General features: G+C 55.5%; 1 protein-coding gene across 1 annotated transcript; it reads right to left on the bottom strand.

The window, feature by feature from the left end:
- Positions 1–499: 499 nt before the first annotated feature.
- On the bottom strand, positions 500–8298 carry ZP3 (zona pellucida glycoprotein 3). Its single transcript, XM_069485759.1, has 8 exons — positions 7974–8298; positions 6033–6151; positions 5017–5120; positions 4763–4940; positions 4545–4662; positions 1274–1365; positions 1054–1190; positions 500–705 (listed from the first exon to the last, which is right to left on the bottom strand). The coding sequence occupies exons 1-8, from the start codon at positions 8283–8285 to the stop codon at positions 500–502; spliced, it is 1266 nt and encodes a 421-aa protein (XP_069341860.1). The 5' UTR covers positions 8286–8298.
- Positions 8299–12587: the final 4289 nt, after the last annotated feature.

Raw genomic sequence — 12587 nt, 5'->3', positions numbered from 1 at the left:
CCTTAGAGCAGCGACGTGGCTATGGCAAGCGTACACCCCAGGCATGCTCAAGGGCAGCTTCAGGTCAAGGTGATGGCCCGAGACCAGGCAAGAAGCAGAACTCAGATCACTGCCCTGCTGGGGGGACCCAATCGCCACCGGCCTTTGTGCTTCTAGTATCTGGCCACGCGGCTTGCTGCCTGCCGCCATTAGGGAAGGGGTCAGATCTGTGGGGCCTAGAGACAAGATTCTTGGCTAGCCTAGGAGTCAGGCTGGCTGGGCCCAGCCTGCATTGGCTCCAGTAGCTTCCACCTTGGCCTTGTAGAGGCACTAGGTCCTTACAGTTGCCCCTGGGGAAATGCACCCTCCCCACTGTGCAGACAGCGGGCTTGAGGCGCAGCAGGACTTGCCGGATCATGCCATGTGTCCCCGGCCCAGTTTTCCTGTCCCCAGGCCACCACTACCAGTTCTGACCCTCTAATCCAGTCACTGCACCACTCCCAGAGAGCGCTTTCTTCTTTTATTGGGAAGCAGACACAGTGTGGGAAAGAGAACCCCGCTTGGTGAAAGCCAGGACGACAGCGGCCAGGGTCAGGGATGCCACCGCAGCCAGGCCTCCACCCAGTGCCATGGAGGAGCGAGGAGCAGCCCATCCTTCTGTGTCATGGTCACTGGCCTTTGCCAGGAAGATCAGCGGCCCCACAGTGACATCTGCTTCATCTGCCACTGTAGGGGAGGAGGAAAAAAAAAGAACACCTAAGGGTCACCTTAGTCCCTAACCAGGAATCAGGTTACCCGGGCTCAGGGGGCTGAGGCTGTGGATTGTCTCGACAGCCACGTTATTCTCCCATGTGCCACGTCATGCCTAAGGCCCGGGATGATAGCTGAGCCACCCCGGCTGCCACTGGGTGGGGGCTTGGAGCCCCTCCTACCCAGCCCCAAGATGGGTTTAGAAGGCCCGAAACTGCATTCTCCTGGGGGTAGACAGCCTGCACGGGGGACACAGGGAGAGAATTACCACCCTTAAGTGACAGCAGGCACCTAGGACTGAGCAGGGGCTGTTCTAGGACGTACCGTGCCTGCGTTTGCGGGAAGTAGACTTGGGCCACCGGCTCATGACACGGGGCTGTGTCCTGGAGTGGCCTGGAATGCCACAGTTACCCTTGTTACAGCAGTCACAGATGTCAGCAGTGCCTTCTACGGGGGACCAGCTGGGAAGGAAAGACAGGCAGCTTAGGCTTTTGTCATCTGCAGGAAGCTGTTCGCTGCAGTATGTTGGGGTGAACAGACACACCTGTTGGAAGGCTTGCTGAAGGAACAGGCTTTGTTGAGTTGGTTCGGGTCCTGGTCAGCCAGAGTGACCTTCAGATGACAGGTGATATATACCTGGAAGTAATAACAGTTATTTCCAGGCTGTGCCGGGGAGTTTAAGCTCGTTTCCAGATAACCCTTTGAAGGCAGGGAGGGAAGAGCTCTCTGAAGTGGTCCAGACGTTTACTTGCCCAAAGCTGCAGAGCAGGCAGCAAGTCTCGTTCTAGACTGGAATCCATACCTGTGTCCCATTTCCCAAACTTGCCTGGTTACTGAGCATGCTCCACCTGGGCTTGTGAAGTCAGAACCTCTGATGTAACTAGAGAGGGAACATTGCAAAATGACCTCACCTACCCTCAGGTGACAGAGGTGGTGGACACCTTACTAGCAGGCAGCTTGGCTGGGCTTCCAAGATTGCACCCGACTAGTTGACAAGTCACTCTTCCTGTCAGATGTGGTTATTGGGTATTGCCTCTTTCAGCTGGGGAGAGGAGGCAAGTTGGTTCTGTGACCTGAGGTCCTCAGGCACATCGAGGTCTTTTAGACGAGCTCCTTTGGAGCTCCCATCTCAGATTTGAGAGTCAGCTTTCTGGCTGTTTCCTTGGGCAAGCTTCCCTGACCCTCTTCTTCCTTAGGCACATGCTCCATCAGTCTGTCTGTCCCAGATCAGGCTCCTATGTCACCTGTCCGTGATGTGAGAACAGGACACCCCAGGCTGGTGCCCTGGCACAGCCCCAGGCCCTGGGAAATGCTGCCTGCCCACCCTCATTTAACAATGTGCTAAGGGAAGGTGACACAAGCCCCTGCTGGAAACAGAAGGCCCTGTGTCTAGCTGAGCTGTCAGCTGCCCTCAGCCCTCTAGTCCCAAAGGGGCTGATCCGACCACCCAGGGAGGGGTCACTTTGGCAGAGCTAGGGTTCAGTGTGGTCCTGGCCTATTGCCAGGTAGAGTTTCCCTTCCTGTTCTAGGCAGGGCTTCAGTGTCTCCCTGCTCAACTCTGGAAGGACATGGAAATCCCAACAAAGCTGCAGCTTCCTGCAAAGCCACGAGCCTTGGCTACCACCTAGTGGCCAAATGTACCAGCAGGGAAGCCACTTCGGAAGCCATTTAAGTTCAGACCTTTCCAGAAGCCAGAATGTTCTCAGCTTCCTGTTCTGTCCACCGGCCCTGCAAGAGAAAGTGGTCTAGGCCCTTTAGAGCCCATATCCCAGGAAGGAGAAAGGCTTTTGTCTTTAGCTTCTTCCAGTACATTCTTGTGCTAACTGGAACCTAAAATCCCTGGGTGGTTCCCCTGTCATTCTTGACTAAGACCATTCCTTCTCCTTTGAGCCTTGGGCCAGTCTGCCGAGGGGGAGCCCTCTGAGGGCTCGGACCACCCTCCGAGCTGTGCTGTCCTCTGGTCTTGGTTACCTCTCGGTCCCTGGAGATGCAGAAGGCAGCTCAGTTGCACCTGTACTGACGGCTACCTCTCCCATGAAGACTTATCCCCAACTTCCTGCTGACTGGACCACCTCTGAAGTCAACATCGACTCTACCCCACCAGGATCTTCTACCCCAGGACCCACAGGTCACCGGTCAGGGACCAGGCCTTTCTCCAAGTCTGTCCTTTCTCCCCAGCCCCATTCAACCTAGAACCTGCCATCAAGAGCTTCAGGCCCCAGCCTGAGCAAGAACGAGACCCCATCTCTACTAAAAATAGAAAGAAATGATCTGGACAACTAAAAATATATATAGAAAAAATTAGCCGGGCATGGTGGCGCATGCCTATAGTCCCAGCTACTTGGGAGGCTGAGGCAGAAGGATTGCTTGGGCCCAGGAGTTTGAGGTTGCTGTGAATGAGGCTGATGCCACGGCACTCTAGCCCGGGCAACAGAGCGAGACTCTGTCTCAAAAAAAAAAAAAAAAAAAAAAAAAAAAAAGGAGCTTTAGGCCATCTTATCATCTTAGATTCTTGCCCCTCCTGCCATCTGCTAATCTGTATTGGATTTTCTCTTCTCACAAGGCTGCTAGAAGAGGTAGGGCTGCGTCCATGCAGTCTCCTCCAGACTCCTATTTCAGCCCTTAGCACTGCCCAGCCACGCAAGCCTCTGCTTCAGTGGTTTGCAAACCTCCCTGTTTATTAGAATCACCTGGGAGCTTATGTGGCTTTTGATGCAATTCCAAGTAAAACAAGATGGTCTAGTGGATGGATAATAGAGTAAGTAGAGTGCTAGCGGTAGAACCCAGATGGTAGGCACAGAGGTGCTTGCTATAAAACTCAAGATTTTCATGTGTTGGAAAAAGGTGGTGCCAGTATCCCAATTAAGTGAATATGTAGGATTATCTACAAGCACCAGTATTTGATTTTTTCCAGGTGATGAATATAGAGCCAGCATTGACAGACACCTGTTTTAGTGATTTCTCCTTCCTGATCAGCTATTCTCAGCTTCACTATGCCCCCACTCCCATCTCAGGGAGTTTAAAAGTGACTTTTTACTCCCGAGAGCCTACCCACTTTCTGGCTAGCAATCAGTCCCGCCACCTGTGCTTCCCACCCCTGCTCAGCCATCAGCAACAGTCTGCATTTTATTCCCTCCTCCTCCAGCCCCCTTAGTTTCAACTTGGGCTTTCTAGCTTAGTGGCTGTCAAGGTGGGGCCCCGGATCAGTGGTACCAACGTCACCTGGACGCTTGTTAGAAATGTAGATTCTAGGCTCCACGCTGGACCTGAGGGGCCCGGCAGTCTGTTCCAACAAGCCCTCCAGGTGATGCTGCCTTCAGAATCACTGGCCTTGCCCATGGTCAAGTTCAAGAGGCTACCCTGTTTAGGAAGTTCATACCTGCTTTCTTTGCCCCTAGAGACAGCCTCCAGGAAGACTGACACCTGCTTTTTGTCAACTCCTTCATTCAACTCATCTGGGTCCTCATCAAGGACAAGGTCAGCAACTGGTCATGAGACCCAGCTGTTGTTGGTCTTATCTGAGCCGTCAGCTAGATCTCCCAGGTCTGTGTTTTCCTGGTCTTTCCTGTTTCTAGGACCCCCGACTCTCCCCACCCAGCGTGGGTTTTCTACCTACCCCTTAGGGATTCGTGTCACCCATCCTTCTCCTTGAAGGGCTCTCCAAAGCCCAAAGCTTTATCTGCAAGTAGGTTTGTTGTGTTACAGGGACAGAGCTATCAGTCACTTGCTCAAGGAGAGAGCTAGGAAGTGACCCCAGTAGGATAACAAGACCAAAATCTCGGCCTCATTCCAGGCTAATTAAAAGGAGCTCTTACCACGTTTCTGGAGTTGTTAACGAAGCTGAACACATCCACTGTGAACTGGAGAGTGTCTGGCCCAGGTCTGGGGGCCTTGAACGCAGAAGAGCCGTCTGTGAGACCATCGACAAGACAACTTGGAAGAGAACGAGTGAAGGATGGTGTTAGAAGGCCAGCAGGTGGCTCTAGGGCCACCTGGATAGGAAGGTTCCCTAGGAAGGGAGCCCGGCCCTCACCCGTGGAAGTCCACGATGGTGTGGTAAGGGGAGGCGTTCCGGTCTGGTGTCGGCGTGGCCACACAGTGGTCCACGAACAGCCGCAGTGGCACGTGGCTGCCGGTGTCAATTTCTGCCTGGAGGTGAGCCGTGTCTCCCAGGTGGAAGGTGGGGGACCTCTTCTCAGTGCTCCAGTTCTCTGGAAGAGATGGCCAGGGGTTCGAGACTGCCCAGCGCTTCCCCCGAAGCTGCCCGGCCCAGGCCTCCCTGCTTACCCTCCATCAGGCGCAGAGAGAAAGCCAGTTTCTCCTCAGAGAGCACCGTGGACCTGAAGGGCACCCAGGTGGGCAGGATGGCCTGGCTGCTCACATTGCCCTGCCTGGGAGGAGAACCGCAGCTGCTCACACCTGCCCCAGGGGCACACCGCACCTGGGCCCCCATTGGTGGGGACGTCTTTTTCCACCCCCTTGCAGAGCCTGCAGCTGTGCCCCAGCGGGGCAGCTGAACAGACAGTCCCCTTTGCGCCCCTGAACTTCTGCACCTGTGCGTGGCACAGCCAGCCCAGCCGTGACGACATCTGGGCTTCGGCGTGAAGACAAGTACATCTGACGTTAGAAGTTTGGTTTCTAGACTAAGATCTGTTCCTTGTTAACTTTCGCCCTGGAGGCTCAGATTCGGGGTCTGAGGCAGCAGCCCCTGCAGGGCACCCCGCAGTGTGGTGGCTGTGCCCAGGCACACCGGCTCCTGCCTTGTGTCCTGGTGTCAGCACTGCCCACTTCACCTCTCCGACCTCCTCCCAGACCGGTTCAAGGGCAGGGACTAAAGCCCACACACCCTGCGTGCGCCTGGCACCGGACCCAGCATTGTCTTAGAGACACGGTCACTCTCCTTCCACTTCGGTGCCTGAATTCACAGGCACATGTTTGATGCGCCAGGGGCTCCAGGGCCACCAGGAAAGAGCAGGTGGCCACAGCCCAGCTCAGAGCCCAGAACCTACCACAGCACTAAGGAAAGGCTGCTTCTGAGCTCCCAGGAGGGCCTGGGCTGGCACAGCACCACCCAAGGCCGGGCGGCTCTGCAGCTTCCACTGAGAGACAGTTGGGCCCCTGACGCATTTCTGGGGCTCAGACTAGACTCAGCAGGCCCCCCTCAACCCCACCCAGGGCTGGAGGAATAACCACAGCCACAGGCACTTCCACCCCTCACAGCTGCTGCCCTTAGCTGACCCACCTGCCCGCAGCCACGGCCGAGTGGCCTCTGCACCAGGTGCTGTACCCCCACCCCCACTGACCTGGGGTAGCGGCACTCGATGGGAACCTCAGCACGGTTGGTCCTGAGGATGGACAGGTTCCCCACGGGGCGGGGGTCGTGCAGCAGGAAGGTGCTGTACACCAGGGAATCGGCAGTCACCTGGAGGACAGGTGAAAGGTTAACCTCACCAGTGTCACCTGCTCAAGGTGTGCCCGACTCCCAAGAGGGTACAGCCAGGCAGCCTGCTGGGGGCCGCAAGAGCACAGGCTCAGCTGCTGGCAGTAAGGAGGGCCCGGACAGGTGCTCCCTCTGCACCGCAGTGCCCTTGCCCGAGATGCTGACAGCGCCACGGGGGTCTGGCTCAGCTGGGGCAGACACCGGGGACATCAGCACGTGCACCCCCTTCTCCCGCACCCCCTCCCCCAGTACATACACAATTTGCTTCAGGGGAGGCCTGGGGCCGAGAAAGCCCCAGAAGCAGCCAGAAAGTGCCAGAAACTTTAACTTACTGCACAGCAGTTAGCATTTATCACCCTCTGACCTATTCCGAAGCCCACTTCATGGCAGAAACTGGCTGTGTGAGGCAATGAGAGAGGTTCGCAGCTCCCGGTTGGTTGCAGGCGGAGGGGCCTGCCTAGGGGACCCCACTTGGGGCCCAGGTGGCCTCCTGGCCCTGTCCCGATTCGGTCTCCAGGGCACAGTCCTAGATCTATTAGCAAATGCGCCAAACAGGACCAGCAGCATGGTCTGTGAAGCCCCTTGTTCAAAAGTTAGCATGGATTTCAGACTGGCGCCCCGCAGAACAGCACAGGCGGCAGGGCTAGGAAGCCGGCCCTGGTGCCAGGTGATTTTTATTGGGCAAGATCGAGAAACACTTCGGAGAGGAGGGCTTGCCAGGCTTTGCTCCACATTGGAGTCACCTGGGATCCTCAACGATTCCCCATGGCCGGCTCCCACGCCCATCCGATTTAGTGGTGGGTACAGCGTGGACAGGATTTTTTAGAAGCTCCCCAGGTGACTCTAATGTATAAGGCTTGGGAGTTACTAAGCTCAAATAATTCTTCACATAACTCCTGCAGCTCTCTGGCCTCCATCCCCAGGGAAACAAGGGCCCCGAGTCCTCAAGGTGAGCTCTAGGGACCACACCTGAGACCAGAGCTCCAGCTGGAGGGCGTTAGGGCTGGATTTGCCCTCACCCCAGCCAAGCTACTCAGTCTACTGCCAGGGGAGCAGGAGCCAGGGCTCCACGTTGGAGAACGGGACAGGCCTTCCATGGAGCAACAGGAACGTGGTTCAGGGGACCAGGGACAAGCTAGGGGGCTGTGTCCTAGCCCTGCGCTGCTGGAAGGCCCTCGTCACAGTCTCAGTATCCACTTCCCATTGGCCTGGTGGGGAGTCTGGCCTGGATTGCCCGAGGTCTCTTCCTGCACCTGCCTCCCATTTAACCCCCTGGAGCTGCCCCAAGGGACTCAGCTGAAGCCTGTGAAGTCTTCAATACAAACATCAACGTTGTGCGCCCCCAATACCACTTTTCGTCAAAGCTTCAAGCCATTGAACATGAATGAGGGAGGCTAAGATTCTAGGGTGTTTCCTGTGATAGTTGCTTCTGAGCTTTCTAAGATATCAGAAGTCTGTCTCTTCAGAACGAGTTTCTGATGCCCCAAGCAAGTGCCTGGGCTACCCTCTAGGGCTGTGCTGTCGCCCACACCTGTGTATGTCATAGACCCACAGGAGTCACAGTGGGGGTGTCTGGTCTGGCTCAATGCACACTGACACCTCGGGACTCTATGCTGCCTGCCCAATTTCAGCAGCCAGAGACAGGAACTGCCCCCTGCCCAGGACAGGAACTGTCCCGAGCTTCAGGCCTCAGCCACGCCACCTCCCTGCCCAACCCCACCTCCCACAGGCTCTGTGGCCACACTCCCTGCCACCAGCCACCTCGCACATCCTCCCACCCAAGCTGGGGGGCCCCAAGCCTCACCTGCAGGCTGTTGCCACACTCGTGTAGTCCAACCTCGAACCTGACCACGTCATCCGTGTCCGCAGAGACCAGGGGCTGACAGCCCTCAGGACCCAGGGTGAGGTCAGCAGGCCTGACCAGCTTCCCGGTGCCAAAAAGGTCTTTGCTGACAGTGACCAACAGCTGGGCCTCCAGACACTCCACGATGACGGGCGGTGCAGAGGGGGTAGGGCGGCTGGCTCCCCGCTGCAGGAGCCAGAGGGGCTGGGGGTAGCACAGCTCTGTGCAGCCCCAGAGCAGGAAGCAGATGAAGAGCCCGTAGCTCAGCTCCATGATGCCTGCAAAGTGGTGGGTGGCCACCACCCCGCTATCTTATACCCCCTGGGATGCCCCCACCTGCCTCCCTTCCCCAGTCCAGCAGCATCAGCGACACCTGGGAGCTCGTTAGAGATGCAAACTTCAGCCCACACCCCAGGCCGATTGAATCAGGACCTGGTTTTCAACTTGGAAATCCCCAAGTGATCCGTATTCACGTTAAAGTTTGCAAAGCATGGGCTGGCAGCCTCGCCAGACACAGTTTCTCACCCCTTCCCCATCCGTCCTGCCCTCCATGCCCGCCCTTTGCTGGCCCTGCCTTTAGGCAGCTCATAGCTCAGGGCTGTGCTGTCGCCCACACCTGTGTGTGTCATAAACCCACAGGAGTCACAGTGGGGGTGTCTGGTCTGGCTCAATGCACACTGACACCTCGGGACTCTATGCTGCCTGCCCAATTTCAGCAGCCAGAGACAGGAACTGCCCCCTGCCCAGGTCCCCAGGGCCAGCTTCGGGCCTCAGCCACGTCACCTCCCTGTCCAACTCCACCTCCCACAGGCTCTGTGGCCACACTCCCTGCCACCAGCCACCTCGCACATCCTCCCACCCTGGGAGAGCGGTCACAGGTCTGTGGGGGAGACAGGAGAGTTATTGAAGGGCGGGAAGAATTAGATCAGAGATGGCAGGGAGCTCACTCCAAGTGCAAGAACAAGGAGGAGGTATCCATTAGGAGACAAGAGGAATTTTATGGGCCTCTGCCCAATTTTATGGGGGGGTGGAGGGATGGGAGGTCAGTTCAGGCAGAGGCAGCTGTGTGGACAGAGGTGAAGAAAGGGTACTGGGGGGAAGGGGGCTGGGGCAATGCCCATGGAGCTCAGAACTGCCGAAGCCTCAGGTCCCTGGGGCCAGAGTGGCAGTTTACGAGGCTGGGGAGGTGGGCAGGGCAGGGTCCTGAAGGTGCCAGGCTGAGATGCTGGACTTTGCCCTGGGGATGAGGAAGGCCAGGGAAGGGTATGGAACCAGGTGAATGAGCTGCTCAGCTCTGGCTGGGAAAAGGGACCGACGACAAGAGTCAGGAGTCTACTGCAACAGTCCAGGCAGCAGATGGTGAAGGACTGACAGCCACAGCACTTACTGATGGCCTGTTCTGTGCTGGAGCCCAGGTGAAACTCCTTTGGGAGAGCAGGAAAATCAATAGCATTTAATTCCTAGGGGCAGTTGTGTACCTTCATGTGCAAATGTTTTCTTCTAAAGTAATTGAACCATACATTGAAGTTGCCTAACATTCCCTGGCATTTTTGTTTTGAATACTACTCTGGTTTACTTGTTGGAAAGTAAATAAATGGGGGGAAGAGATGACTCCCCCAGTTTCCTCTGACTGATGGACGTGGGTGGGTGGGGCAGGCCTGCCAGCAGAGGGAACCAGGTGGGAGCTCAGAGCTCAGGGCCTTTGTGTGCGTGTTACCCACAGCTGTGTGGCTGACGGTGCTGGGGATAGAGTGCGCTGGGCTGTGGATGGGACATCAGGGCCTCTCGGAAGCTTCTTATCACCCCTATCCCTCTAACCTCCCAGAGGGCTTCAGACAAACAAGATGGGAAGATTCAGTGAGTGATTCCGAGGAACAAGGCATGTACCGGTGGGGTGGGGATAGGAGAGTCTGCATGCACATGGGGTGTATGGATGGGGCCTATGGTCCCCTTTTTCGGGAAGGAGGACTAGAGACCCCTGGGTGGAGGGGGTGTGGCCAGTCTAGCCCCAGCCCAGTGCAGCCCAGATTCTAGGTCTTTTGCATTTTTCTGAAATGTGCTGCCCCCTGGTGGCCAGAATGCACCAACAGTGTGAATGTCCACCCAAAGCCTTTTCCTTAAAACTTCTTAGAACCCAGGTATCGATTGCTAAATATTGTACTATTACCCTCTAAAAGCTGGACCCAGGGCTCCTTGGAGAAATGGCTGATTTTGAGTTAGGACCAGGAAAGTACAAGGTAAACCTGGAACGTCTTTTTATGCCAAAAAAAAAATGCTCACAAACTGATCGGGACATGACCAGACAACACAGAAGCCAGTTGGAGTGGGGGTCTCAGTGGCCAAACTGGGGACAACCATGCATCAAAATAAATGATGGCAATAATGGACTACACGTGGAATAAAATAAGAATCCAAATCTATCAGACACCGCTTAAGCCACGTCATCAAAGTTAATGTAACCATTAGTGGGATAAACTGACACCACGTCACTCCTGGTGGGGGGCAGTGGGAAGGACCCCAAGTCACTTCTGTGGGATTCCTGCCAACACTCCTAAGCTGAATCTAATCATGGGGAGCCGTCAGCCAAGCAATTCTACAAAGCATCTGGCCTCTACTCTTCAATAGTGTGAAGAATGAAAGAAAAAGGCTAAAGATCAAAGTAGATGGGTGTGGCATGACTGTGACAACTAAACGCTCAACCCTGATTGGCTCCTGGAACTGGGGAGGGAAGGCTGCAGTAGAGGACAGAATAGGGACAACTGGCACATTCTTTCCAAATGTCACTCTTGTATACACTACTAGCTGCCAGGCATCAAGTATGCGGTAACGAAAAAAGCACACATGGCCCCTAACTCACCAAGTTCATAGACTAAGGGGACCTTACCTACATTACCTGCCATAACAAAGACCACAAACTAGGTGGATTAAACAACAGAAATGTATTGTCTCACAGATCTGGAGGCTAAATGTCTGGAATCAAGGTGGCTGCAGGGTCACGCTCCCTCTGAAACCTATAGGTGAGAGTCCTTCCTTACCTCTTCTAGTCTCTGGGTTTGCCACAATCGCTGGCATTCCTTGGCTTGTGGGTGCATCGCTCCAATCTCTGCCTCTGTTGTCACATGGCCATTTTCTCCCTGTGTGTCTCTTCTCCTCTTCTTTTCTTTTCTTTTTTTTTTTTTTTTTTTGAGACAGAATCTTACTCTGTCGACCCAGGTAGAGCATAGCTAACTGCAACCTCAAACTCCTGGGCTCAAGTGATCCTCCTGCCTCAGCCTCCCGAGTAGCTGGGACTGTAGGTGTGCGCCACCACACCTGGCTAATTTTTCTATTTTTGGTAGAGATGGGGTCTTGCTCTTGCTCAGGCTGGTCTGGAACTCTTGACCTCAAGTGATCCTCCCACCTTGGCCTCCCAGAGTGCTGGGATTACAGGCATGAGCCACGGTGAATGGCCTCCTTCTCCTCTTCTTATAAGGACACCCGTCATATTGGATTAAGTGCCCACCCTATTCCAGTATGACCTTAGCTTAACTAATTACATTTGCAATGACCCTATTCCCAATTAGAAGTCACATTCTGAGGTACTGGGAATTAGGACTTCAACAAACAAATTTTAGGGGAACACAATTCAACCCATAGGAGCAGCTCCACTTTGTATGTGAGGACACTGCAGCTCTGAGGAGGTAAATGGAAGTTGAGCACCTACTGTGACTTAGAACAGAGTAGGTGTGTGATACACCTTTGGGTCTTGCAGGGTCCTGTGGCTAGGGCCTGACGCAGGCAGGAGTCACAGCCAGACCTGCCTGGGCAGAGGCTTCGGATGATTCCACTACACCCCACTTCCCCGTCTTGCCCAGAGCAATTGGAGGTGCGCCCAGTCTCACAGGAGACAGAGATATCCGACAAATGCAGCTCACTCTCAGAGGGCCTTGGTGGCAGGGGGTCAGCACCTGGTGCAGTCGGGGCGCAGGAGAGCCTTGGAGGAGGCAGCCCCAGCCGAGGCCTAGAGGAGAGGCGGAAGTTGACCTGGTGGACCGGCTGAGTGACCCCTCCGAGGGGGATGAGAGATGGCGCACGGAGGAAACTGCAAGTGGGGCATTTCCTGTGGCTGCAACAGAAAGCAGAAACGGGCCAGGGACACACGGGCCGAGTCAGTGAGGGGCAGATGGTGCAGGACCTGAAGCCAGACAATTTGTAGTTGATCCAGAGGGTAGCTGATGGGGACCCCGAAGGACAGAGTGTGATCAGTCTTCAGCAATGACAGGATGGAGGGACAGGTGTTCCGTGCCTGGCAGTGGAAGGGGACGTTAGGGAATGTAACTCAAGGCTGGGAAGGTGAGGACACCCCGTTAGCACGAAAGGTTAACCTTCCCACTGGGAAGGGTGGGGCTGCCTTCTCCTTCTCTCCCAAGACTTTCCTCTCTTCCAACCTCAGGAGCTGAAGCCTCGGACAATTGAGGCTTCAACCATACACTGCACACATGAGGGTGAGGGCCCCGGGGCCGGGGTGACAGGGACTAAATGGATCGAAGGGCTGTGCCGGCGTGGGGCCGGGAGGGCTCAGGAAAGAGGATGTGG

This window comes from Eulemur rufifrons, chromosome 14 (assembly GCF_041146395.1).
Source record: "Eulemur rufifrons isolate Redbay chromosome 14, OSU_ERuf_1, whole genome shotgun sequence".
NCBI classification, from domain to species: domain Eukaryota; kingdom Metazoa; phylum Chordata; class Mammalia; order Primates; family Lemuridae; genus Eulemur; species Eulemur rufifrons.
This window is presented reverse-complemented; position numbering and strand designations above follow the sequence as displayed.